Source organism: Vanacampus margaritifer, chromosome 5, assembly GCF_051991255.1.
Source record: "Vanacampus margaritifer isolate UIUO_Vmar chromosome 5, RoL_Vmar_1.0, whole genome shotgun sequence".
NCBI lineage: Eukaryota > Metazoa > Chordata > Actinopteri > Syngnathiformes > Syngnathidae > Vanacampus > Vanacampus margaritifer.
This window is the reverse complement of record NC_135436.1, coordinates 21,003,169-21,030,811: the sequence shown is the minus strand read 5'-3', so window position 1 is coordinate 21,030,811 and position 27,643 is coordinate 21,003,169. Positions and strand designations below refer to the sequence as shown.

The 27,643-nt window shown below is 37.9% G+C and overlaps 1 protein-coding gene across 2 annotated transcripts in view; it reads right to left on the bottom strand.

Annotated features, from left to right (window-relative positions):
• drd2a (dopamine receptor D2a) overlaps positions 1-27,643 on the bottom strand; it is a 55,773-nt gene that overhangs the window by 17,215 nt on the left and 10,915 nt on the right. Inside the window, exon 2 of one of the 2 annotated variants that reach the window (XM_077566863.1) lies at positions 2,737-3,047. In XM_077566863.1, the coding sequence (XP_077422989.1) occupies positions 2,737-3,015 (279 nt within the window). In that variant the 5' untranslated portion in view covers positions 3,016-3,047. The remainder of the gene's footprint in view (positions 1-2,736; positions 3,048-27,643) is intronic. The other variant, XM_077566864.1, reaches the window with a different exon arrangement.

The window sequence follows — 27,643 nt, the reverse complement described above, 5'->3', positions numbered from 1 at the left end:
CGCCATAACATGGTTTAGATTTAAACGCTGTAATCGGATCAGAGTGCTAATCCTGATGATTTACTGCGAGTACAGTGGAGGCTTAGTGACCCTGCACCCTTTGATTGCCTCTCTTTATTACACAGCGTGACTTCAAGCTCGATGGTCAAAAATACCCCCTATTACCCCACCACCACCACGACCAGAGAAAAATATATTTTAAGAAATGATCTTTTTGGTTGCTTTTGATTTCTTTTTTTTAACTTGAGATTTTATGCTCAACCCGTCCGTCTCCGCTCTCCAGTTTGAGTTGCACTGAACAACCACGGCTGATGAGTCACAGCTGCCGAAAGCAAAAGGTCCCCATTATTTCACACTATGAAATGATGATGGATTCCCAAATTAGAATTTTTCATAATTATGTGAACTGTGACTGGCGTGACATTTTCACGTTATCACTACAATATGGATCATCACCTTTACTACTTTACAATATGTATGATTGTCAGCTTTATTGCAGCGTCCTGGTTTTTAATTTTGAAAATCCGGCCACCCAACCACACTTTTTCATTTGTTCGACAGCTTCTTTTTCAGCTCGGCAAACTTTGTGTATTGAAAACAAAAACGTAGTTTTGCCTTAGGAAAGTCCAATTAGCTTAAATGCTAATTAAAATACTAAACACCGCCGACATGCTAGCTAACAGTTAGCATTGATAGTTGCGTTTTTTAGAAACAATGGATGTTTAATTGATGGAATGGCCACATGCTGAACATTAGACAATCACTCATGATTCATTTTTAAAACCTGCCTTAACACATTCTTATTTCTTAGCTTTCAAGATAGCTTGAGATTCTGCCATTGTTTCAACACCCCCCCCCCCCTCCCCCGAACTAACTTAAAAATGAAATTGAGTTATCTTGTGCTTGAACGCTGGAAGATGAGCACAAAAGTGGTGCCAAATGACTCAAGATTTTTTTTTAATTTTAACTCTTTCACTGCCACTGACGTTAAAAGACGTTGAGTAAAAACCTACGGAGGGCCGCCAATGACGTTAAAAGACGTCATCCGAATTATTATATATTTTTTTTTTAAACGGGTGGAGGAAAGCCTTCCCCAGCTGTGTTGAAAGTTTCAAGCAGGTCTAGTGAGCCTAATGACTATTTTTGGCCCCCAGATGGCAGCAATGACTCTCTTTTGACAAGATTGGGTAGGCATCAGCAGAAGACGTGAGGCGGGGCTCGAGTGTTGAGGGGGACATTGGCTGAAGAAGCCATAATGGCGACCGGTTTGCAAGCAGCTCACGGTCGAGCCGTTTTTTTCAAAGACGAAAAGCATCGACCAACGCTATAAAGAGCACATTGATGACGACGATGATCATCATCGATGATGATGATGGTGACTCCGAGGTTGACGGCGAAGTTGGAAGCGTTGACGCGGCGGCTATGACGATGTCATAAAAGGTTCACGGGCTAGCGATGCCAACACCGGAAAACGCGGAGCACAACCGAGCACGCTCAGGCGGACGTTCAATCGGACGACGATGAGTGCCCCGAGTCCAATGCATATTCATCGGAGGAGTGGGCACAGTCTGCTACTTGCTATTCCCCGGAAAAAAAGGCCGTCTGCACGCGAAACGGACAATGGAAAGTGAAAGTAATCTGTTGTGCAAACCCTGCTCCCTCTCCTTGCACGCAGGAGAGCGTTACAAAAAGAAAAACTGTATTTGAAACATCCACATAATTGTAAATAGTACCACAGTTGCACACATTTGTAAATAGTTTGCGAAATTGTTTTGTCAAATTGTTACACTGTTGAATGGAAATAAACGTATTTTGCAATCTAAAAACACTTTTTCATTGTTGGTGGTGGTGTATTACAGAAGTAAAGCACTATTTAGGTGTTTGTGGCATCATTCATGGACAAAAAGAAGTGTAGAATTCACTAGAGTGCATGAAATAACATCGTTTCACAAAAAGCTCTTTTTCTCCGCTTTTTGTTTCAAAACAGAGCATTTCGGTGAAAATAACCATTTTCTATTGTTGACTAATGAAGAACGGAATAAGGTAGAAACAAACTTTTTTTTTCTGATGAAAGATGAGAGTTCAATCTTTCATTTGGTAGTATGTGTGTTTCCATAGTCCAAACACAACATTTTCTGTGGACCTTGAAAGATCAGTCAAAATGCTTAAATCGGCTGGCACTGGCGACATCCCGTTTCTGAAAACGTCTGGCAGTCAAAGAGTTAATTATGAAATCCCTCTTGGACGTTTCTTTTTTTCCCCCCCGACCCAGACACAACACTGCTCCTCAAGTGAAGTGAAAAAAAAAAAAAAAAGGGGAGCCACAGCTGCTGATTAAGTATAAGCCGAAACAGTCAAACACAAATAAGAAATGAGAACACTTGCGAGGAGATGCTACAGCGCATGAAGAAACATTCCCTGACGTCACTGACTTGGCCCCGCCCCTTCAAGACACTTACACAACACTACAGTTGTTGTGCCAACATATAGTAATTATATTGACATTCTCTTGTATTATGTTATGGCTATGTTTTGTTCTTTAAAATGCAGTAATATTCTTCTTTATTGAAAATTTGTACTATAATAATAATAATAAAAAAAAAACGTTTTATGGGGGCTGCAATGGATGAATGGCATTTCCATCCATTTAAATGGGAAATCTTTGAACCTCCGCCATTGAACAAGCTCATAAATGAAGATACCACTGCAGGTCATCTGCGTTTCATGCACGAATACCTCCAAGTAGACGACCCAGGGCATGACCAGCGTGGCCACCAGAAGGTCGGCGACCGCCAGGCTGACGATCAGGTAGTTGGTGGTGGTCTGCAGGGCTTTCTCCCTTGACACGGCCATGCACACCAGCACGTTGCCGAAGACGATGACGAAGATGAGCAGCGTGAGCAGCATGGCGTAGTAGTTGTACTCGTGCTTCTGCTCTTGATCGGTCTCGTTGAAGCCCCATGTTCCATTGTCATAGAAACTGTCGTTGTAGGCATAGTGGGTAAAGACATCCATTAGCTGTGAGTGATGCAGGCCAGAAACAGGCCCTGGGAAAAAACAGATATGGAGAAGACATGGGTTCCATTTTAGAAAAGCATTTGAGGTGCTGAAATGAGTCAATTGAGATTTTAAACTATTTCAAGAATCTCTCAGTAAAGACTAAATGTTCCAAGAGATAAATATAGGCTTTGTGGTTTTTCATGATAACAAAGAAACAAAAACAATATTTTGCTTTCATCAGGAGCACTTGAAAGAGACAGTAGAAAATTGAAGAAAAAAATATAGTAAAATATGAAAAGTATTACTTCAAATAAGCAAAATTATCTGTCAACAGAACAAGGAAATTTGACTTTTTTTGATTAATAACCGCCCCTTACGTGGAAAGCCTGTACTGGGGGGAATTCCAGTCACAACGCAGCAGACGCGCTCACGTCAAAATGTTGCAGTAAAAACATGAATAATAATGCATACATTTGTGGAGACTGGTGTCAAGTTGTATTTGACAATTCTAAAAATGTGCAGAATTTCACAAGTGACTTCATGTTAAAGATGAGATAGCTCTTAATATGAAAAGAAAAATGCACGGAGCTGTCACCAACTTCTTACAAATGTACAAAAATACAATTATGCCATCTAGTGGCAGAAAAAATATCACACTTGTTTTTTACAGTACAGTATATCTTTTTTTAATTTTAACTCAATTTTATGAATTTTTATTAAATTACTGTATCAATAACTCAAAGATGCAGCCATATTTCTATTATAGGTTAACTTTTTTTTTTTACTTTTATGTTAACAAGAGTATGAAATTTTTTAATATTTTACTGTACATTTTATTGTACATTTAGAACAAATATAATTATAAATGTTGCTATTAAACGTGAGTTAACTATTGAAGTCATGCGATAAGATTTACATTTTATCGCCTAACACACCTGCTAGTTATATTGACTTTTTTCATTCTCTAATAGATATACAGTATCTGTTTTTGTCTTTTTTCAAATACATAAGTATTTACTTAAACAAGGTGCGAAAACCATTTATACTGCACAAATGATTCTGTAAAATAGGCAATACCATTTTCCAAAGTGATTTCTTCCTACGCAACATCCTCTGCCACTGAATGCTGGCTCAATAAAATCTCAATTGTTATACAGTATATAGGTAGAAGCTATAATAAGACAAGTTTGTTGTGGCTGTTACAAAAAAAAAAAAAGTGGCAATTTTCTTGAAGAGTGCTTGAGATGATTCACTAAATGATTTTTTTGTTGCCTGAAGCAAACCACACACCCAGGGAGCAAAACTCCGACTGAGGTGTCAACTTCCTGTCTATTAAACACCCACGATGCACCACCACTAGCCTCCCCCCCCCTTGCGGTAACTTCAGTGCGGGACGCAAACAAACGGTTTCCCCTTGTGTAAAAATATCCAAAAGGCGGCAGCGAGATTGCGGGAGATGTTTAGACAGGAAGACAAAGATGTCACAAGCCTGCTTGCTTCTTGACTCAATAGCTCTTCATGTTGCTTCTTTCCTACAAATGATGACTGCAGATGCTGCTTGTCTATAGTAACATGCCTGAAGCGTAGAACTGCATACATAATAATAAAATGTTGGCAAATTGTTTATAAATAGGCAAACCATGTTATGCATGCTTTGTGGAGGAGGTGAAATATCGATGTGAATGTCATTCCCTACTCCTTTATGGCTACCTGGCAATCACAAGAAGGAGTCATGCCACAACATATAATAACCACAAAAAAATCAAACAAAGCATGGCTTCATTTGGTTCCCGGCTTCCCAAAAGTGATTCGATTTAGTAAAATCTTTATTTGACGATTCCACTAACAAATATAATTCCATCACCTTGGAGATGACAAGCCAGGCTGTGGTCCACCTTGCCAACAATTCCCATATGAAAAAGCCTTACAGATGGCTTGGACATCCCAGATCAACATTTCAAAACTCTCAAACACCGCAAAAAAGTTTTACGCACTCATGACAGGTCGAAATTAAAGTATTTTGCAAAAGTGTCATAAAACGATTTAGATAAATTTCAATTATTACACTCCACAATTACAAAATCAGCATAATCATAAAAAAAAAGATTATTAATACAAATTTTTGAGTTGTTTAAATTTATACATTTGCACCTTTTTTTTTAATTTTAAAATTACTAATTTAACATATTTTGCGTCATCTAAAAGGAACTTGCATAATTATAGTGGTTCAAAGAATTTTATTTGTCTTCACATTTTTGTTTTGTTTTCTACAATTAAACATGTTCTTGTTTTGTACAAAAAAAAGCACAGTGCACATGCTGCACTCTAACTTCAAGCTTTTGCCAACATAAATTAATAAATTTATAAATATATAATAACATATATTATTAAAAATTCAGTTTGGTCCAAAAGGAACTTACATAATTATAGTGTTTCTATTTTTTTTTTTAAATTGGTCTTGTTTTGTACCCTAAAATTTATATTTATTTGAATAATTGTGATTTAAATTATTAGCAAAATAATTGGGATTATTATTATATATTTTTCATAATCGAGCATCCCTAGTTGCGTTCCGTACATAGACACATTATTAAGAGACCTGTTTTAAATTCTTCTTCAAGTAATTGCTTTGCTTATTAAAGTGACAACAAAGTCATTTTATAAAACACCGATCAGCAATTCACATTGCAGCCTTGTAATTTTCACTCCGCAGCCACGTTTTCAGAAAAAGGCCCAAGCCTGCTGAACAACAGCACCCCAGAATAACGAAGGGGACATACTGATAGTTATTTCAAAACGACAACAAAAGCATCCGCAATCCTTCATAAACACCACATATTGTTGTCGTTTTCACATCATAAAACTGTTACGACGCCTGAAGGATCAACAACAGAAGCCTGCTATGGTTGCTGAGCATACCGCAAAAGCCCGAGGCCAACGTGCAGCAACATGGTGTGCAAAACCTTATAATACTCTGCGCAAACACACGAGGGAAAAAAGTTAACATCTCCACGGGTCAAGGCCAAACAGTGTTGAAACTAGTAAAAACGTAGCAAGGCCAACAAAAGCAAAGCAGATGAACAAGAGGACATTGACTGAAATTTCATAATTTCAGAGATGCTTTTCAACTGGCTGCTGAGTGAAAAGTCATCAATAGCAAACACTCATTCAAGATACACAATAGAGTCAGCGCAATACAACTCTCGAGAGGCGCCGCGCAACTTTGGCAAGTATCTCTATCAGCGGGACACGAGTCGCTTGAAGGACAACCTTAGCAGGGAAATCGGTTATTTGGAACGCTGTCGATTTTCAAAGTTTTTCCACTAACAAACAATGGAGTCATTTTCATCATAGGCACACACTACAACCGTGAAAAATGCATTTTATTTCATGAAATAAGTATTATAATATTTGGTAGGGGTGGGAATCTTTGAGTGTCTCACAATTCGATTCGATTCCGATTTTTGGGGTCTGCGATTCGATTCCGATTTTTGGGTCTGCAATTCGATTCAGAATCGATTTTCTATCAGGAATGATTTTTTATTCAAAATGATTTGATTGACAATGATTTTTGCTTCAATCTATAGATGTGCAAGGAGTTGTAATGACTTACCCCAGTCTTACTCGCTAATGCTAATTAGCGCGCTACTCGCGGCACTTTTATCACTCAAAAGAACGGCTCAACGCTGCAAAAAAACAACTTTTATTGGAATAACTTGATCGTGACTTTTTCTTTCTACTCTCTAATGTGGCTACAACTTAACAGTGTGGAACCTCACTGCCACTCAGTGGCCAAACCAGGAACAACATGAACAGCGCTCCCAATAAAGGCACACACAGACAAAAGCGGGACAGTATGAAATAATTTAAATAAAATCGATTTTGGGACATTTAAAATCGATTCTGAATCGTACTAAATGAGAATCGATTTTTTGGGCACACCCCTAATATTTGGCTCAGAACCTTGTTTACAGTTACGGAGGTCTGGGACCTCAGGAAATATTTAAAAAAAATAAAAAATTTTGTTGCCGTACTAAAATAAAGTGTAATTGCACATCCACTATAGTAGGTGGCAGTGGCGCTCTCAGTGTGCGAGGTGTATTAGCTCCTCTGCAGAGTTTGACTTAAAACAATTTTGTAGACAAATGATCCAATTTATAATGGCAGCGGGGAGTGAGGCACAAAAGATTTTATCCTTCCTTGGGGCGCGTAGCAAAAAAGAAGAAGGACTGACCTAACCTAATGCTGCAGTTACTTACAAACTTACAAACACAAGCTGAGGGTTTGTGGTGCCGTGTTGTTTCTAATGATACAATGCGGGACCGGCGCAAGCTAAACGACACAGCCAGCTTTCAATAGCTAGCAGGAGGACCGAGCAGAAAAGGTTGGATAATGGTGAGCGCGTCGGCTTGTTTAGCGCTATTGAACTGTCAACCAAGATAGCATTTAGCATTAACTAACGTTATAATCCGACTACTGGTCACTGGACTGACTAACGATTAAGTTTGGTATAACTTTTAATAGGTTTTAGGTGAACTAATGAATACACATTCTCACCCACATACAAAATAAAAATGAATAAAAATAAATAAATGAACAAAATAAAAAGAGAGCAATGATGATGACATGCTAAATCGGTAAAATACAAAAAAACAAAACAATACTGAGCTCTCCAGAAAAAAAGACAAAAAAAAAAAAAGTTTGGTATAAGTAATCCGTGGTGAGAGTTAATTTTCAGTGAAATTGTAGAGTCCTGATTTTTAATTTTGAAAATCTGGCCACAGTAGTCAGAGCAGAAATGTGAGCCGAAATTGTGTTGGAAGATGATCAAATGCCAAGCAATCAAACTAATTATTTAAAAAAAGAATAGTGACATTTTCCGTTTGTCATTCATTTTTAGATGCCGTCCCTCACATTTTCCATCCTTTGCAAAACGGAAGACTGAACATTGCAACATTTACGGTGCATCAAATCCTTATTTTCCCCACTGTAAGCTCATTTCTATGGGTCATTTATTATTAAGCGTCAGCGGAGTGATTCTATGGCTTATAAATTCAAATGGTCACCCTGTTAGCTACTGTTGCGCTTAAGATCCAATACATGAGGTTAAAAGCTCAATTTTGATCGACATATGTTGTGCTGTCCTCTCTCCGAAGCTTCTAGATTTCACCAGCTAGACAGCGAGTTAATGACGTTCCAAATAACCAGACTTTGTTTTCCTTTTGGGCTGTTTATTTGAACAATGTCCTCTGACCATTACCCTCTTTAGGTCGTCGTAAAACTACAAAAAAACAGTAACAAACAATGTGTATTAGCTAACTGTACACGACACACTCTCATGCTAATAGCTAGTTACATTGCACAACAGTCTCTTATCTCTAATACTGCCCTAAATTAACTAAAATGATTACACAGTGTTATTTTCTTAACATCGCATGTACTTACGGACAATTCTTGTCTAAAGCAACAACGAAACAGGATCCATCAGTTCGCGTAGCACATAAACGAGTCGGCGTTGCGTGCTGCCACATTGGAATTCTCTTCTACCAAAACAATGAACAAAGCAACCCCTGGAGGGCGCGCTAAGGTTGCACAAACTCAAACGGTGACCTTCTGAAGGGCAGAATATATGTATTATTTAAACAATGTTTATTATTGGTGTTCTAATTCTAAGATTTATTCCTAATATTATGACACTCGTGTTAAAGGTAACTTTAAAGGTTTATTTAGGTAACTAAAATGTTATAAAAGCCTATTAGTATTCAGTAAATTATTACATTGTTAATTACATTAGTCTAGAAATACAAGTGGGTATGTTGCGGCCAAGTAGTCTATTTTTTCAACTTCTCAGTGACTGCAAATGCAGGAAAGGGTGAATAATCACATTATCCCTCCTCTCACATGCTATATGTAAATATGCCTACATAATGAGGCAATGTCCACATTTGGCAATAGCGTTCAGTGTGTGTGTGTGTGTGTGTGTGTGTGTGTGTGTGAGGATGTGCAACTGCATTTTTCCCAGCCACGTAATCGGCCTATTTAATAAGAGAAAATGCCAGAGGAGGCCGCCTCAGTGCATTGAGAGATGGTATAATTTCTGCAGAGAAACAATGAGAAGAAAGACTTAGTGAGTAAGTGAAGCAAGAACGAAATGCTCCGGGGGACCAGTTTGTGGATGTAGCCTGCAGATGCCCTGTGCTGTCAATTCTTATTTATTTAGCTGCTCTGCTTGTGGATGTGTGAAACTGCTGGCCTGATAGCGTTTTTTTTTTTTTTTTTTTTTTTTAATATTTCATGCTGTAATTCCTCTGTAGATTGAGATTATAAGATCTTTAAATGACTAAATACCATACCATAATCATAAATTAAAAATAAATAAATAAATAATAAAAATTATATTTGTAATGCACTTTACATTTTCAAAGAAATCTCAAAGTGCTACAGTGTCAAGTAAAAAAAAAAAAAAAAAAAAAAAAAAAAAAGAAGACATTATTGTTCACTCACGGCCATTGAACAGTTTACAGCTGAACCAGATTTAACTCTGCTCTGAACCCAAACAGCGGCATGTAAACAATCTCTGATGATTTAAAAAGTGTGTAGTCTTACCATAAGCTAATCACAAAAAGTTAGAAATATTCGCCATTTCAGGAGTAACCTAAAATGCACTCCAACCTTTACAAGTGAATTTATTTGGACCAGCTGCTCTATTTAAAGGTGCGTTGCCGAGTTTGTCCGTTTTTTTACTCATGACTACCACCTCTGGCCTAAAGCATAACTGCATCCTGTGTGTCAAGCTTGTGTATGGTGAGCGTGCGAGTATGTGCGCTTGAATAAGATTTTCGTAGTTTTTTTTATTTTTGGACTTCCTGGTGAATAACAACGTGTTTATTATATTGATGTTGTGTCAAAAATGTGTGCAATAAAATGTGAATTTAAAAGATGTATTTATTTATGAATTTAAAAGATTTGCTTCGTTTGCAGTGTGCCCACACACATGTTCTGCTTATGTCCACAAAAACAGCAACATGCTGGGAAGTATCTCCAAGACGGACACCTACGTTATTGTTGTTGGTCTCATTAGGAACGATATGCTGTGCTTTCCAGTTTCCTTTTTTTTTTTGAATTTGGAAAACCGCCACACACTTTTAAGCATACCGGAGGGCTGGCTGGCGAACCTGCTGATGTTTGCAACACATTCCGGGGATGGCTAGCAAAAAGACACCCAATTAGGCTTTTGCCATAACACGCCGTCATTTTGGGCAAGATGCAGTAAACAAAAGACAGACACAAAGAGACCGATCAATCTAAATTATGAAATTGCCATTACTGGATTTTAGTGCAGTGTCAGCACACTTTCCTGCGTCTGATTCAGCAATGACCTAATTCTGTTTGTAAGCTCCTGATTAGTCAAGCGGCTTCTTTTAAAGCACCGTCGCACACCAGAAACTTGCTGGGAGCAGCAAGCTTATTATTTAATTAAATAAGAATCATCCATCAAATTATTATTAGTATCTTTTTTTTTTTTATCATGTCAAGGATTAAATGCAGTTTCTGTGTGTGAGTAAACACGTTTTGTCTTAAGTCACTCTTAGCAACACACCACCTCATTACTCACTATCGCCATAAAACTGGAACATTTAACGTGTTCCTGTTTATTTGAAACGACTTTTTGAGAGGCCTCCCACGCGGCGCTGTTGCGTTCGCCCGTGTGACCCACAAAGCAATTACGCGTCACACGACGGCGTGATTTTCTCCGTCAATCACACGTTCTTCCCGGGAGTATCCAGAGCCCGCTTTCAGTCGAGCGGATGCTGAGGCTCCGCCCCACATGAAAAATTGTCATTCAAAAAGGTGACATAATTGCTTTGACGGGGAGAAACAATGGAACGGGTCGGCGTCTGGTTCACAGCTGGTGTAAATTGCCTGCTTCGCTGCCAGCTTACAAACGCGCATGCAGGCATTGTAACCGCAAAACAATTTGGTTGTGTGCAATCTCCCCCCGTGCCTTCTTTGCTTGTAAACATTTAATCAAGTATGGTACGGGGAGGGCTCACTGATTCTTTGTTTGTATGTAGAAGGAGGCGCGAGGAAGCCGTCTGAGAGCGTAATAGCCACTTGGCAAACACACCGACAATGGATATTTAACGATTTAACTCTTTTTTCCCGCAATATCGCAAACAGGATTAGGCATGAGGCCCGCATGAATACACAACGACATATCAACTTTAATCCACTGCTAACAACTGCCCGCAATCCGTGTTGACTGAAAATGACATTATAAGGGTTGGTTTTGGCAAAGCATCAAACGCTTTCTGTCACATTCGGATTGTCTCTCGTGCAGTTAATTTTTGCGGATTGTAATCAAGCGCGATGGCCAATAAAATCCTTCCAATCCCCGCTTTTGCCGTTTACTTTGTTGCCTTCCTGATTGTCATATTGATTAGAAGGCTGATTGGAAACGCTTCACGCTTGCACTGAGTCATTTCCTACTTTGACAGCACAATAAGAGTACAGTTTCACAATGCACTTTTGTTGTCTATTCAAGTGACTTTGAAAAGCTGTCGCATGCTGGAAAGCGTCAACGTCCCGACAGAAATCAATGATTATCCTTGTCGATGTAATCCCTAAAAGAATGACAGCTGCTTAGAACACTGTTTGTTTACCTTGTCGGAGGTACTCCAAAGCACATTTCACGTTTTCACTAAAACCTTCTTTACTGAAAAACGTTTTTTTCTTCTTCTTTTCTTCAAATTCAAGACATAGGAATAGGGAAAGAATCTTTTCATCGAAATCTGGCTCTCTTCAACTTGAATTCAGAAAGTGTGGTGCTCTTGTATTCCCCATCTTTCGATTCCCTGTGTAAGGAAGTCTTCCTTTTGTTTTGCTAGACAGCTAGCTAGTTGTGCTGGACAAGAATTGCTCAACTTGGCCTTGCAAATCTTGCAGTTTGGACGCTGGCTCCCAACTCTAGCCGACTCTACAGTATATTCATAGAGCACTTTGAAAGAACCACCGCTGTTTTCTTAAGATGGAACCCAGGGGCAGCAGATACAAAAGAAAACAGCAGAGGCCCCAGGATTGAACCTTGTGGAACACCATTAAATTAGCCATTATATTGATTCGCCAAGATGATGTAAGGTGTCCGTTAACTCATTTGCTGTTTGGATCCACTCGTAATGACGTCAAAAAGTGCCAACAGCTTGTTTTCTCAGGTTGGGAGGGGCTGGTGCTCGGAGAGCAGAATGACCAAGAATTACTTATAGAGGGGCAAATGGAGGAAAACACAATGTTGGTAATGTTTTTGGTGAGGAATTAACATTTTAACATGGCTACAAGCTCCCAAAAGTAGATTTTATATACTCTGTGGGCCTTGCAAAATCAGTCCAAATCCAGTAAAACAGCCGGGAGCGAAGGGGGTTGCTTCAGAGAAAATGGCTGGGAGTGAATGAGTTAAATGGATTCCATGGAACTTTATAGAATATCTAAATATACAATAATCTCCTCCAGTTGATACCTTGAATTTCTTTTGTGTTTTTTTTTACTTTCTTAATATGTGATGCGGGATGAAAGGTTGCAACCTTGGATAACAGCCAGGGTGGCTGTGTTTCCCGTGCCAGTTTTTATGCTCTCGTCTCCCGAGTGCCCCCGTGTTGTGTGAAGTGGAGATGAGGAGGCCGGTCAATAAAGTGCCGTATGAAAGCTTTTCCCCAGCAAACCTCCATGATGACCTGACATGGCCGCAATATAATTGGGAGCTTAAATTCTGCTGGAGGATGACGGTCATTTTCTGTGCCTAAACCAAATGCAAAAATATTGCTAAAACGGAATCAAATTTATGCTTAATGTTTTGAGAGTGGACTTTTATTATTTTTGGCTTCAACTGTTGAAGTCGTTGCTATGAAGATCAAAGATTAAGACTCACAAATGGATTAAAAGAAAGTTTATCATGGGTGCTGTGTTTTCTGTACAGAAGATCAGAATTACAATTTTATTCAAAAGAATGTCTACTTTCAACCTCTAAACACCTATTTGAGAAAACTGCATTATAACAAAGCAAACAAGTAGGAAAGAATAACGCCTCCTTACAAATCAACACAATTCAGCCGTAGTTTAAATGCTAATTCCTCCACCAATAATATTGCAATTGGGAGGAACAACAACAATAATTCAATACAAATATCAGCAACATAAATATAATGGCAGTTCAAAAGCAATTTCCGACTGTGTCAATATACGCGCGTGAATACAATCACAGCACAAGAGATGCTCAATTCAAAGAGGTTCAATCAGCGGCGGTCCCAACTTGAATGGAATTTTCAATACATTGAATTGTAAACAAGAATTTGGCAACAGCAAAAAATATTTCCTAACGAAGGAAATAAAGAATTAGAGAAAAAAACACTAATCTTGCCCTGCAAAAATAAAAAAATAAAATAAAATAAAACAAATAACACATTATTTACATATATTTTTCTTTTACATTTTTTTTAATCATTACTATTTTTAATCAATGTCAATTGATGACCCATTGGCAAAATGCTGGATACACACCCAATCGTAGGGCACATCGAAGCAAACAGCCAACAACAACAAAAAAAAATTAAGTCTTAAGTGAAGCTAAAATGCACGTTTTCGAACAAAAGCCACGCAGGCACGGGAAGGAGATTCAAAGTTCATACAGGATGTCTGGAGCTGAGATTCTAACCCTGCACCTAACCATCATGATCCCCAAAAAACTGATAGGTAATTTAAAAAAAGTTACAATTCTATAGTACTACAAAATGACTTATTGAATTTCATAATGACAAGAAAACAATACAACCCAAAGTGCAGGAAAAATGGGGGAAAAATGCAATCATATGAAAAAAAATTACAACAATAATCATTGTTGAACTTCACAGTGAAGTACAAGCAAAAATATTTTTCTTTTGAGCAAGGCGTGTAAAAAAAAAAAAAAAGGTGTAACTTTTGAAAATGTATTACCAATCTGAACTAATAATTAGCTGTGCTTCCATAATGAACAGTAGGGGTGTGCCCAAAAATTAATTCTAATAAGAATCGTGATTCTCATTTAGTACGATTCAGAATCGATTTGAAATCCCAAAATCAATTTTATTTTAATTATTTTATTGTCTGCCTTTTTCGGGAGAGCGCTGTTCATGTTGTACCCGATTTGGCCACTTAGGGGCAGTGTGGTTCCACGTGGTCCGATACACTGTTAAGTTGTAGCCACATTAGAGAGTAGAAGGAAAAAGTCACGATCAAGTTATTCCAATAAAAGTATTTTTTTTTGCAGTGTGGAGATGTTCTTTTGAGTGATAAAAGCGCCCCGAGTAGCGCACTAATTAGCATTAGCGAGTCAGACTGGAGTAGATCATTACGATTCCTTCAACATATATAAATTGCAGCAAAAATCATTGTCAACTGAACGTCTGGCGTTCCACAGGGTTCAATTCTGGGGCCTCTGCTGTTCTCATTGTATCTGCTGGCTCTGGGTTCCATAAACAGCGGTAGTTGTTTTGAAGTGCTCTTTAAATATAGAGTTGAGTTGAGTGATGGGGGCCGGCATCCGAACTGCATGATTTGCAATGTCAGGTTGAGCAGTACAACGCATCGAGCAAAAAAGAAAGGAAAATTTCCTTAAGATGCATGGAGATGGGGAATTTCGAGAACGCAACATTTTCTGAATTCAGTAGTATTACCAATTGTAAATAAAGATTTTCATGAAACCAAAGACTTTCAGACAGGTGAAGGATATGCAGTAAATACGTGGTTCAATACTTGCAAGCATGTTGACAAGAACACGCTCACTGCAGAGGGGAAACCAGAGCAGACAACGATTTTCCTATAAATACAGCCAAAGGCCAAATAGCTGCCGTATAAAAGAGACTTATGAGTAAGCTAGCACACTAGTAAAAAGCATTGGCTAATACAAATTACAGTGAGTTGCTCCTCCTTTTATATGCACAACTTAAATGATGGTATCATTTCACCTTTGCTACTTCGGCACAGCAGCACAATCCATCTCATAGTGCACATTTATTCTCCATTGCAAAGGTTAATAAATGATGATGACTGTGGAAATAGGAAGGAACAGGGTTGGAATGAGAGTTTTTCTTTGGACTCAACACCCCCCCCCGCCTTGCAAATTACTAACAACTCAAGCAAAAGATGGACTGCAATTAGCGAGCAATTGGCTCTTTATATCTTCTCCGCATTGAAATTGCAGCAATGAAAGAAGATGGGCTATCATTTGCCAGTGCAAAAAAAAAAAATCTGCATTTCACCCGAGACAATAGAACAATTTCCACTTTGGACTGCAAATGGCTGAAGTCCAATGTGTGTCCCCCGCCTCTCGCCCCAAGTCAGCTGGGATCATCACCAGCTCATCCGTGTCCCTAATGAGGTCAATTTAGCTCAGAATTTAAAAAAAATAAATAAATCAGCCCCTTCGTGTGTCATGGAACGTAAGGTTGTTTTTTCAATTCAAGTGTGGAGGAGGGTCTCGCCCAGCTAGAGTTTGGGATTTGAGATCAGCGCAGATTTTGTAGAGTACGCCGTAAATTCTAACTACTTCTACTTTACTAAAAAGGGGAGTAAAAAAAAAAATCACTTTTCCCAAGCTAAATTAACATCACCGTACTGAATAACATTACGTCAACAGATCCTTTATAAATAAGTTTACTTGGATTTGAACTAAGATTAATGAAGTAAATTTACCGAGGGTTCAAGTAAGATGAATGAAGGACATTCACTCGAACACCTCAAGATTAAATGCTTAATGACTTTCACTTGTTTTGCGCTTTCCTCCCTTTGAGGCACTCAGAGTGCTTTAACACGACCTCCTCCTTCACCTTCCGATGACCTGCTAATGACGCCGCATCAGCATCAGGCTCAGTATCTTGCTCAAGTAGGTTATTTAAACAAACATTTGGGGTTGGGAGATAATCACTCTACCACCTGAACCGTGCCGCCTTCATTACCGAAAGACTGCAATTAAGACCTTCGTTTATCTTAATAAGGACAAGCTTTAGTTTGAATACAATGAGCTGCAAATCCACACGCCTACGCAGATACGTAGGGGATGAACAACAACATTTTGTATATCAGGGTCAAGATCCAATAATAATAATAAGAAGAATGAGAATAAAAGATTCATAGAAATAGTCATATTTGGAAAAACATAATCCCATTTTTCCTTGAACCATATTCAAAAAGGTTCACACCAATAGCATTTAACTCATTTTATTGAAAATAGTACATGCTTATTTTGCTTTAAAAAAAAAATGGAAGAAAACCCACTAAATAAATGAATTCACTTCATTCAGATGGTCTAAATTCAGAGCATCAAGGTAGAGTTTTTTGAAATTCTGCACATATTTAAAAATGTAAAATACAACTTGACCCCAGTCTCCACAAATATATGCATCATTATTAAAAATGTATTACTGTTCAATTTTGACGTGGAAGTGTGTCTGCTCCGAAATTCCCCCAGTATAGGCTTTCCATTAATCATTAATCGCACGTTAAAAAAAAAAACCTCAAAATGAACGCACCAATTTTGACAGCAGTAGAAATGTTTTTTTGGTGGAAGAAGAGTCAGTACCATACAATGTTTTGTGGGTATTCAAAGAAGCTCTGAAAACGTCCTTTGTAATGTTAATGCTAGAAAACGCACAATCCACTGTGTCTTGTGGTTTTTAGAACATGGCCACCGTAGTGTAGTGGTTCACTTGTCTGAGCCACTCAGTGACAGTGTGCCCTGCAATTAACGAGCAAACCAATACAAGGTCTATGAATGGGACTTTCGCTCCCAGCCAGCCGGGACTGGTTCCCGCGCCTTGCGACACTGACAAGAATAAGCGATATAGAAAATGGATGGATGGATGCTTTACAGTGTCCCTCCGGCAGATCCAATCTCTCGCAAATAGACCTTAAAGCGTCCGCTCTGTAAACCTCCCACCGACCTCAATTCCGAAAGTGTAAATTGACAGGATGTACTGTAACTGAAAGATACGAAAACAGCCAAGTTGCTGGGACGAAGTGACACCCTGTTAGAACGAGGCGCTCGCACCCTCGTTAATGACGTATATCCAGACGTGCTGCTTAAAAGAGCGCCGCAAAATAACTGTAATAAACTTTTAATGCAATAACTGTGGTGCTTTGGAGGGGCCCGCTGTGGGCAGAAAATTAAAAAACAAATGACTTTGCAATATAAGTGTGCCTTATAACGTGCTGTAAATTGTGCTTTGTCAGGTTTTAAAACAATAGTTAGAATCACACTGAGCAAAGTGAAAAGATGGATCAATTTGATTCGTTTATGTCAAGCATTAAGATGGATTTGGCCTCCAGTCTGATCTATGCTGAGCTTTTCTGCCGGCATATTTACAAAGTTACAATGTGCACAAAAACGCCAGCCTGATTAATAATTGTGGTTCACTCGAGGGAGTTCTTCACATTATCAATCTGGTACTTCACTAACCAGACCCGTTCAGGAAAGGCGGGGCTTCCTGTGCAATACTTTAAGCCGATTGGACGATGCGGCAATTTTTTTTTTAAATACACAAAACTTCTTTCGCTGTTCAAATTCAAGAAGGAAACGGTGAGTAATTCTGCGAGAACAGCATCCATTCATCTGTTAGGTTTGTTTGCTTCCCCCCCCCCCGCCATCGGCGCTTATTGGTTTCGTCCTGCCTAAACAACGCCTGATTGGTCCGATCGGTAAAAGATTGGCTGCAAACGTAATCAGCGGGAGCGGCACAAGATATATTTGTAAAGTTTGTGAGTTTGTAAACTCACAAATACCGCGAGAATTCATCTTGCTGGCAAGGTTAGGATAATGGTAAGTGCATAGGCTTATTTACAGCTTTTAAACTGTCGGATTTAACATTAGCTAAAATATTAACTCATTCACTGCCATTGATGGCTATAAATGTCAAAAATTTATTTAAACTATTTCTATTAGTTTAACATTTTTTCCCACTTTTGTGAACAAGAGTATGATAACCGAGAATTTTTCTATTGTTCAGAAAAAATATATATATAAAATTTGTGTTTAATCGTGAGTTAACCAGTGAAGTCATGCAATTAATTACGATAATAAAATTTAATCGCCTGACGCCCCAAATTTTATATATATATTTTTTTATTGTGTCAGGCAACATTTTTTCCCCACTTTTGTTAACAAGAGTATGAAAACCTAGAATTTTTTTATTGTACATTTAGAACAGATATCAAATTTGTGATTAATCGTGAGTTAACCAGTGAAGTCATGCAATTAATTACGATAACAAAATTTAATCGCCTGACGCCCCAAATTTTTTATATATATTTTTTTTTTATTGTGTCAGGCAACATTTTTTCCCCACTTTTGTTAACAAGAGTATGAAAACCTAGAATTTTTTTATTGTACATTTAGAACAGATATCAAATTTGTGATTAATCGTGAGTTAACCAGTGAAGTCATGCAATTAATTACGATAACAAAATTTAATCGCCTGACGCCCCAAATTTTTTATATATATTTTTTTTTTATTGTGTCAGGCAACATTTTTTCCCCACTTTTGTTAACAAGAGTATGAAAACCTAGAATTTTTTTATTGTACATTTAGAACAGATATCAAATTTGTGATTAATCGTGAGTTAACTAGTGAAGTCATGCAATTAATTACGATAACAAAATTTAATCGCCTGACGCCCCTAATTTTTTATAATCTTTTTTTTTAATCATGTCAGGCGATTAAATGTTTTTAACTCTTTGACTGCCAGACGTTTTCAGAAAAGGGATGCCGTGGGTGCCAGCCGATTTAAGCATTTTTGACTGATCTTTCAAGGTCCACAGAAAATTATGTGTTTGGACTATGGAAACACACATACTACCAAATGAAAGATTGGACTCTCATCTTTCATCAGAAAAAAAAAGTTTTTTCTACCTTATTCCGTTTTTCAGTAATCAACAATAGAAAATGGTTAGTTTCACCTCTGTTTCGAAACAAACGTCTTTTAACGTCTTTGGCACTCCTCTGTAGGATTTTACTAAACGTTATTTAACGTTTTTGGCAGTCAAAGAGTTAATTGTGATTAATCGCATGACTTTAATGAAAATTTTATATCTGTTAAAAATGTACAATAAAAACAATTCTAGGTTTTCATACTTTTGATGACAAAAGTGGGAAAAATGTTAAATAGAAATAGCTCAAATGAATTTTTGACGTCTATAGCCGTCAATGGTAGCGAATGAGTTAAGACAAACAAGATTGACTAGCAATTACATTTGTTATGAATAGTTCCTAGTGAGAATTGATTGTAAATTAGATTTTCAGCAAAATTGTACTGTCCCAGATTTTAATTTGGAAAAAAGGGTCAACAAAGACGCATTCGCATTTAATACAAATGGAAGTCAGCGCTGCTCGTATGCTGCGTGCATCTCACTCCATTAGCAAGTTAAACAGTACCTCAGCCAGCCAGCTAACCTCTGCATTGTGAGCAACTGACCCGTCCTGGATGCAATCCTTAAATAGCCCGACCTCACTTTCTACCCACAATCCTCCGTCTCGCATCCGAGTGCGTCCACTTATTCCCCCGTGACCCCGCCACTGAACTATGAAAGCAGGAGGCATTATCTGACTCTGCTGCACTTGCACAGTACAGTGACTGGTCGCCCTTTCTCCGCGGAGCGCCCAGTTTCTCCGGCTTTAAGATAAGAAGCACAAGAAAGGATGTTTGTCGTGTTCACAATAACTGCTTTTTTTTTTGCTTTCATCAGATAAAGTGGAGAAAATCTCACTTTTTAAAGGTAATAGAAACTGGATGTGACCTCTTGACGTGGCGTGAAGGATGAAAGTACCGCAATCTTCTTTTTGTGTGTTTTATGTGCAATAAAACAAACTGTTAAACTGTGAAAGTTTTCCGAGACGGTCAATTGGTTGTGATTATTTCACAGCAACATGACACATGACACAGTTACTCTAACCAGCTTGGCTATAAAAATTGGATCATAAGTCACAAAGATAATGCACAATTTATGGTAGTTTTTAGCTGTTTGACAATTTGATAATTATGTTTGGGCCTGAAAATGATTAAATGATTATAAAGAATTTGGTCATTTATAGAGTTAGTTGTTCCTCCATTTTGTATTGAAGAAACTGAAGCGAAATGTTGGTGAAGTTGAGCCACATTGTCGCAGGAATTTGCGGCATTAAGCCCTTTTCACACTGCATTTAGCAGGGCGCAGACCCATTCATTGTGTATGTGGTGAGTGTTAATGGCCGACACGGAAAATTGGAAAATGTCCTATTGGAGAGCGGCGGCATCAAGTGCCTCCGACTGGAGAGGAGCTGATGGAGTGATTTAGTGTTATTTTTGGCGGACTTATTTTCAAGTAACGACATCAATAAATTTTCCTAGTTCCCGCCAAGCCATTAGTTTTTCTCTGCTGCTCGTATACTCCTTCTGCTTCTTGAAAGGAGCAAAGTCGGGGCTTACTTCTTCAACAATGAAAGCAGCAGCAAAATCTTTGTTTTTTCTTCCTGGTTAGTTGCTACTTAACATTTCCAAATATGGGCACGCTGGCAACGAGCGAGTGCAGTGTGAAAAGGGCTTTATTCTACTCACTACAACACTGGTATGGAAACAGGAATTCAGAACAAATTACCGTACCATTTAAAACTTTAAAATTAGAACAAGCCTTTAAAGGGTAAGTCAACCCCCCCATTTGTTTTTGTTTTTATAATAATATGCCCTATGCAGCTTCCACTGGTCTAAATATGATAATCTGGTTAATATTATTAGTGGAATAAGAGTTAAGCAGCAAAATCCAACCATTTTTATCCATCTCAGGGGGCGGCCATTTTGCCACTTGCTGTCGACTGAAGATGACATCAATGATGCTCAGGGCTCAGGTAACGACCAATCACAGCTCAGCTTCAGAAAGCAGGCGAGCTGTGATTGGTCGTTACCTGAGCCCTGAGCAACAGTGATGTCATCTTCAGTCGACAGCAAGTGGCAAAATGGCCGCCCCCTGAGATGGATAAAAACGGCAGAATTTTGTAACGACCAATCACAGCTCAGCTTCAGAAAACAGGTGAGCCGTGATTGGTCGTTACCTGAGCCCTGAGCAACATTGATGTCATCTTCAGTCGACAGCAAGTGGCAAAATGGCCGCCCCCTGAGATGGATAAAAACGGCGGAATTTTGTAATGACCAATCACAAAAATGGTTTTAAGTTATTCTTCTGTCAAATCACACAAATGAGGATATACTGTACGGCTTTCGTCACCATGACGACCAGGACCGGATCTCTGGGACGTGCGAGGACGAAAGCTTAGTCACTGTGTTACTTTTCCGACCCCTCTACCGACTTATTCTTTCTGGCCATGAGCAAAAATATCTGTTGACTTTTGTGCTGTTATTAAAGACTGTCACTGACTCGGAGACAGCAGGAGGTGTTATGTATGTTAATAAACATCTTAAGGCCTCTTTTTGAAGAATTGCTTACTATGTGTCCAACTGTTGCTTGTTGTTCAAATGAGTCGAGTTCACTGCCACCATATCGCACTCGTATCTCCAATTTCTGCACCCAAGGCAAAGCACAAGAAATGAATCAATAAAAAAATGGACGAATGACTGCTTGAATTTCTGCATACACGTCGCCCTTCTCATAGAGGTGACCCATCTCGTCAAGCTGCGATCCAGTTAAGAACCACTGCATAAATGTATGCATGTTCAATGAATAATTTTTGACAGTGTCAATCAAAACTGATTTCCGAAAGGCATATTTTTGACACAGCTCTTGTATGGGATCTTATTAGATTTGAGAGTACCTAATATTATGGCCTGTGAGTGGAACTCATTAAGACGTGCTATAGTGTGCACTGTAGAGGATTTGAATTTATTGCAGCAGCCTTTGCAACAATAACACAGTAATGATCTCGTAATTTAAAATGAGATGCTATGCTACAACGCATCATTGATATAAGCCATTTTTAATTGCAGCGCACATGTTGCTTGATTATGAGAAATTCAATGCAGTCAGTTGTTTGACACTTTGTTCATTTTCTGCATAGTTTTCTCATATTATTATACTATAGCAAGCCTTTAATAAGTCCCGGTTATTTTACACACTCACACGCACATGCACATATCCACATACAAAAAAAATAAAATAATAATAATAATAAAGAGAGAGAGCAACGATGATGACATGTCAAATCGGTAAAATTACCGAATGAGCAATACTCAACTCTTAAGAAAAAATAATAATAAAAAGAAAAAAAAAAAAATAATAATCCCGGTTATTTTATTTATGGCACTTTTTCACACCCACTTTTCTTGCTAATAAGCGTAATAGACTTATGGGTCTAAGAGTTGAGGATTGACTTTGGTCACGCTCAGCTTCTTCAACATAAAATGTGCTCCTGAGTTCCAGAATCTGTCGAGGAAAAAGATAGCAAAACCACCGCCTGATACCATTTTGTCAATACTGTCAAGGTGTTGATTTAGCCATTATGGCCTTCTAGCTAATTAGCTTTCTATCAGCCGCAAGCGTCTTAGTTGCCAGGTCAAAAGTCATTGATGCGGGCAAAATCAACGACTCTCTCATAAAATCCATTTTTTTCTATGAAAACCTCTCTTTTGTTGTCATACGAGGGAAACGTCACAATTATGTTGCCATGTTGGGCAGGCCGGCTGTGGAGGTGGATGGAGGCTGCGATGACATTAACTGAGGCTCAAAATAAACCTGCGCATTCTGGTTCGAGCAATTACTGTGTCACCATCCCTGGCATCGCAATTATACACCCCATCTCTGTGCACTTGTCATTAGCAAAGATTTCCGTGTCACATCACTGAATATGCATTTAGTTTGGTAAGGATTTTCAGATAAAGCGGTTTAATCAGAAACAACAAGGAGAGGATAGAAACACATTTCTGAAGGAATGGAAACAACAATGAAAATAGATTAAAAGTACACTTTAGAATTTGACGGATTGCGCCTTGAAATTGTCCTACTAAAAAGCCACGTAATGAGTGACAGGTCTTAAAGACTTTCAGATGAAAAATAAAATATGAAAGAGATTTGCACAAAGTTCACACTTACTTACACAGTTGACGTCACAAGGAAAAATGTAGTCACAAACATTAGTCATACACTAATCAAAACATACCGACATAAAATAAGCCACACATTTTACTAATATGCGAAAATAGAAATAAACTATACACAGGTGACGTGACGCGTGTGACATCACAGGAAAACTATCAATTGACTATTCCGAACATTTGGTCCTTTCTGCTATTTTCCCAATGCTACGCAATGCTATCAATGCTAACAAATGGCTGCCTCGCTTTTGTCTGTGACTAGTAGTCAAACCTTTCAATTTCATCACATTTTGAAATCAAAATAATCCTCACAAATCAAATGACAGCAATCTAAAGTCCTTATGTTAGTGCTAGCATTAATGCTAACGCTACTGTCTAACATGTGGGATGACTGGCCTAGTTCCGTTTCTCATGTTGTCTTAGTCCCATGCTATTGCTAACGCGGCTGTCCAAAGTTGAGGTTAAAAGTAAAGAGAATTGAGTCAGCAGTTAGCATAAATATTAATGCTACACTTCAAAGTAAGGCCAAACAGGCCATCACTGCTGTTGCCATGGTGACCTTGGATCATTTATTTGAGTAGTCAATAAAATTGGTGGACCAGACTGTACACTACATGTTCTATTAGTCCTCGCGTCAGTTAAGTCAAGTAAGATAAGAGATTTTCTGCTGTGGCTACCATGGATTGCCTGCTTTTGTTGTTTTAATATATGAGGACCAGGTATTCTTTTCTTGTTCTCAGCTCGAACAGAAATGCTCTTGTTATGGTTCAAAGAAAGGCCAATTGCATCCCCGCTGGTGCCGTGATGACGTGGATCATTTATTTTACTGGTCTAAAAAAAAAAAAACACCACACCTCAAACACCTAACCTACGGTTTAACTTTCTGTGCATGCAAACTTTGACACACACTAAAATGGAACAGAAAGTCTGAATTTATAAAGCTCAAATACATTACAAATTCAAATACATAAAAATAATTAGCAAGGATTAGTTTGCTTTAGACTTTATGTGCAACATTGAGGGCATATTTGTTAGGGTGACCATATTTTCATTTGCAAAAAAAGTGGACAACCGACCTGGCCTTGAGATACTTTAAATATATTCAAAGATGGGTAGAAAATAAAACAGAAAAACATAACTCTCTTCATTGACAAATGAATATTAACTCATTCACTGCCATTGACGGCTATAGACGTCAACAAGAGTATGAAAACCTAGAAAAAAAATTATATTGTACATTTATAACAGATATAAAATTTGTAATTAATCGTGAGTTAACTAGTGAAGTCATGGGATTAATTATGAAATATTCCTAATTTAGAATTTTTTTTTGCAAAAAAGTATTAAATAAAAAAGTTTTTTTGTTTTAATCTTTTTTTTAATTAATTTTTTTAAGATTATTAAAAATTAGGGGCATCATGCGATTACATTTTTTAATCATAATTAATAACATGACTTCACTAGTTACTCACAAAATTTGATCGGTTCTAAATGTATGCACTCACTCACTCACTCTCTCACTCTCTCTCACTCACTCTCACTCTCACTCTCACTCTCACCTCCCCCCCTCCCTCCACTAAACTGTGGCAGGTGGGCCGATGTTTGAATGTGATTGGCATTTTACTGAACATAGTCAAATTGTCTCTTTTTTTTTTTGTATATCACAAAAACCTGACATTACAACTGTGGCGTGTAGACATTTCATATCCACTGTATATATTTTGAAGGACACTTGTGGCACCCATCAAAGTTCTTTACATGGCATTAAAAGACATGCAGGATATGTCACCGTGTAAGAAAACACAAATAATATCATGTTTAAAAAGTGGGGTGGTGGTATGAGGTTATCATTGGAAAGAAAGGACATGTTACTTAAAAAAAAACAGGCTGGAATCACTCAGTCGTGTATTTGACTGACATATGCAATAATCTGTGTTGGCAGAAATGTCACTCAATAAAAATATTTTGCAGCTGGCAGGGGACCGTTCTCTACAGCGAGTTGTGTCACAAAGTGATGAAAGAGAATGAAACACTTGATACATGTTTGGAGGTGTCACGAGAAGTTGCATTAAAAAAAAAAAAAAAAAAAAAAAAAAGGACCAGCAACATAACAGGTTAAATATGAGGCACTAGGATGCCGGATTTCAGAAGGTAAAAATGTTTGAGCATCCTCACCGAGGAGAGAGAAGTTGGTAACTAACAAGCCTCCATCAGACTCATTAGGTTTCAGGAAAGCTCCAACCTAACAACAAGGCTCGTCTCATGTGAGGCTGCTTGACACACACACGCACACGCGCGCACACACTGGCTTGCTTTTCCATTACACGCATTGACACACACAAAAGAAAGGCTGCACACGATCATGGCCCCGGGAAAATCCCATGTAGTGTTGTTTATAGCTAGTTACCATCAATCAAATGAAGCTAATCAACCTGAGACATGAATGATGAAAAAATGATATATGCACTAAGGGCTATATTCTGTCTTTTTTGCGCTCGCTAAAGTCTTCTTTTACGCCGGTGGCTTTGCGCATCGACGCGTAATCTCCCCTGCAGACTTCTGACAAACGAGTGCTGAGGAGGCGTGATTCTTTTAATTTTGAGGCTGGCTGCAAATCATGGAACATTGAGTTTTCTGAGACTTGTCAATGTGGTTGAAATCCATGAGAAAAACAACAACACTTGAAACATGAAAATACCTTCAGGGCTCCAGACTCTTTTTATTTTTACTAGGCCTCTAAAGCCCGTATCCCCCTGAGGGGTTCAAGGTTGGTGAATCAGCTAGTTGTGCTGGACTAGACATTCCAAATCATGCAGTTAGCGGTGAATTCTGACTCCCACCACTCAACTCAACTCCATATTTATAGAGCACTTTAAAACCAACTGTTTTCTTAAGATGACACCCAGGGCCAGCAGATACAAAGAAAACAGCAGAGGCCATACTTTCTGCTATACGTGTGAATTTATATTGCACATTCGTTACTTCGTTACTCGACATAGTTATAGTAAGTACGGAAGCATATTGCATTCACTTCAAAAAAAAATCCTGTTTTTCTGACTAATCTTTGGGGGGAGCTTAGTTTTTTTGAGTATTTTTTGGTTTATTTTCTGTTTTTCTGAATATTTTTTTCTGTTTTACTGGAAGAAAAAAATTCTGTCAAAAAAATATTACGGACAACAGGCTGAAAAAAAAAAATTCAGAAAAACGGGGAAAAAATATTTTAAAAAAGAGAATTTTTTTTTTAAATGTTTTTCAAAAGAACAAGAAAAAAATCTTCCAAAAAAAAAAAACGAAGAAAAACAGAGCTGGTGTTTTTTGGAGTATTTTTTATTTTTTTTAACCTCTGAACTCCAAGTGACTTGTTGCAGACTCGCTAATAGCGGAAGCGGATACTTTTCCACATACCTCCATATGCAATAAGATGGTTATGTTTACTTACTGGCTCTCAATAAAGGAATGAATGTGTATACTGCATTGTGGTTTGTTCTCTAATCACTGAGGGAAAAACCCTTTAAAAAAACATTCAGAAAAACAAAATATTCAGAAAAACAAAATATTCAGAAAAACAAAATATTCAGAAAAATAATTATTTTATAAAACAGGGAAAATTACTCAAAATAACAGAAAAATAAATATTCAGAAAAACAGAGAAAATATATATTTTTTTAAACAGAAAAAACAATTACTAAAAAAAAAACAGGGGAAAAATATTCCATAAAACAGAGAAAAAAAATACTCAAAAAATCAAAGCTCCCCCCCAAAAATTAGTCAGAAAAACAGGACTTTTTTGTTTCAAGTGAATGCAATATGCTTCCGTAAGTAAGAAGAGATTACGACAATAAAGAAATCACACGATATACCATCACAAAAGCCCAAGTCAACCACTGAGCGCAGCAGATTCCCTGCAGCAAAACGTAGCGTGATCACCAACGATAGCCGAACCCCTGAAACTGACTCAACAAATCACTGAGGTTTGATTGAATCATGGCTAAGAACCACTACTTTAGTACAAACATTTGATAGGTTTTTGGAAATCGGTTACGAGTGATGACAATGTCAATTTTGTTGTTATGGTGTATTTTCAAGCAATTACTGATATTTTCACAACATCTCACTTTGGCTCATCTGTCCGCTCATGTCTCTCTCGCTATTCCATGTGGATTCTGTCAAATACAAAATGACTAAATTTGTGCCAAGCCACTGCAAATTGGTATTCAAAGGTGAATGTTTTACTCTATTATTTTTCCATTTACTATGGATTTTCCCGCTAAGACAAATTCTGTATTCCGCTATTTATGTTGAACAAAGGCTTTTCCTGGAAGCGGAATTAAGAAGACAGTTTCCTGGTGAAAGAATAGAATTTCTATGGTAGGTTTGTGTTTTTCATGCTTTTCTTCAATTGCTGTGGTCTTGCCAAGCTGCTACAGAATGACAATTGCTGCCCTAAAAGCATATTTTACTTGCAAATCATGAACCAACAACACTTGACACACTGAACAGTGAGAAAGTGGTATGCGCATTAAGAAATAAAGAGAATCATGAAACA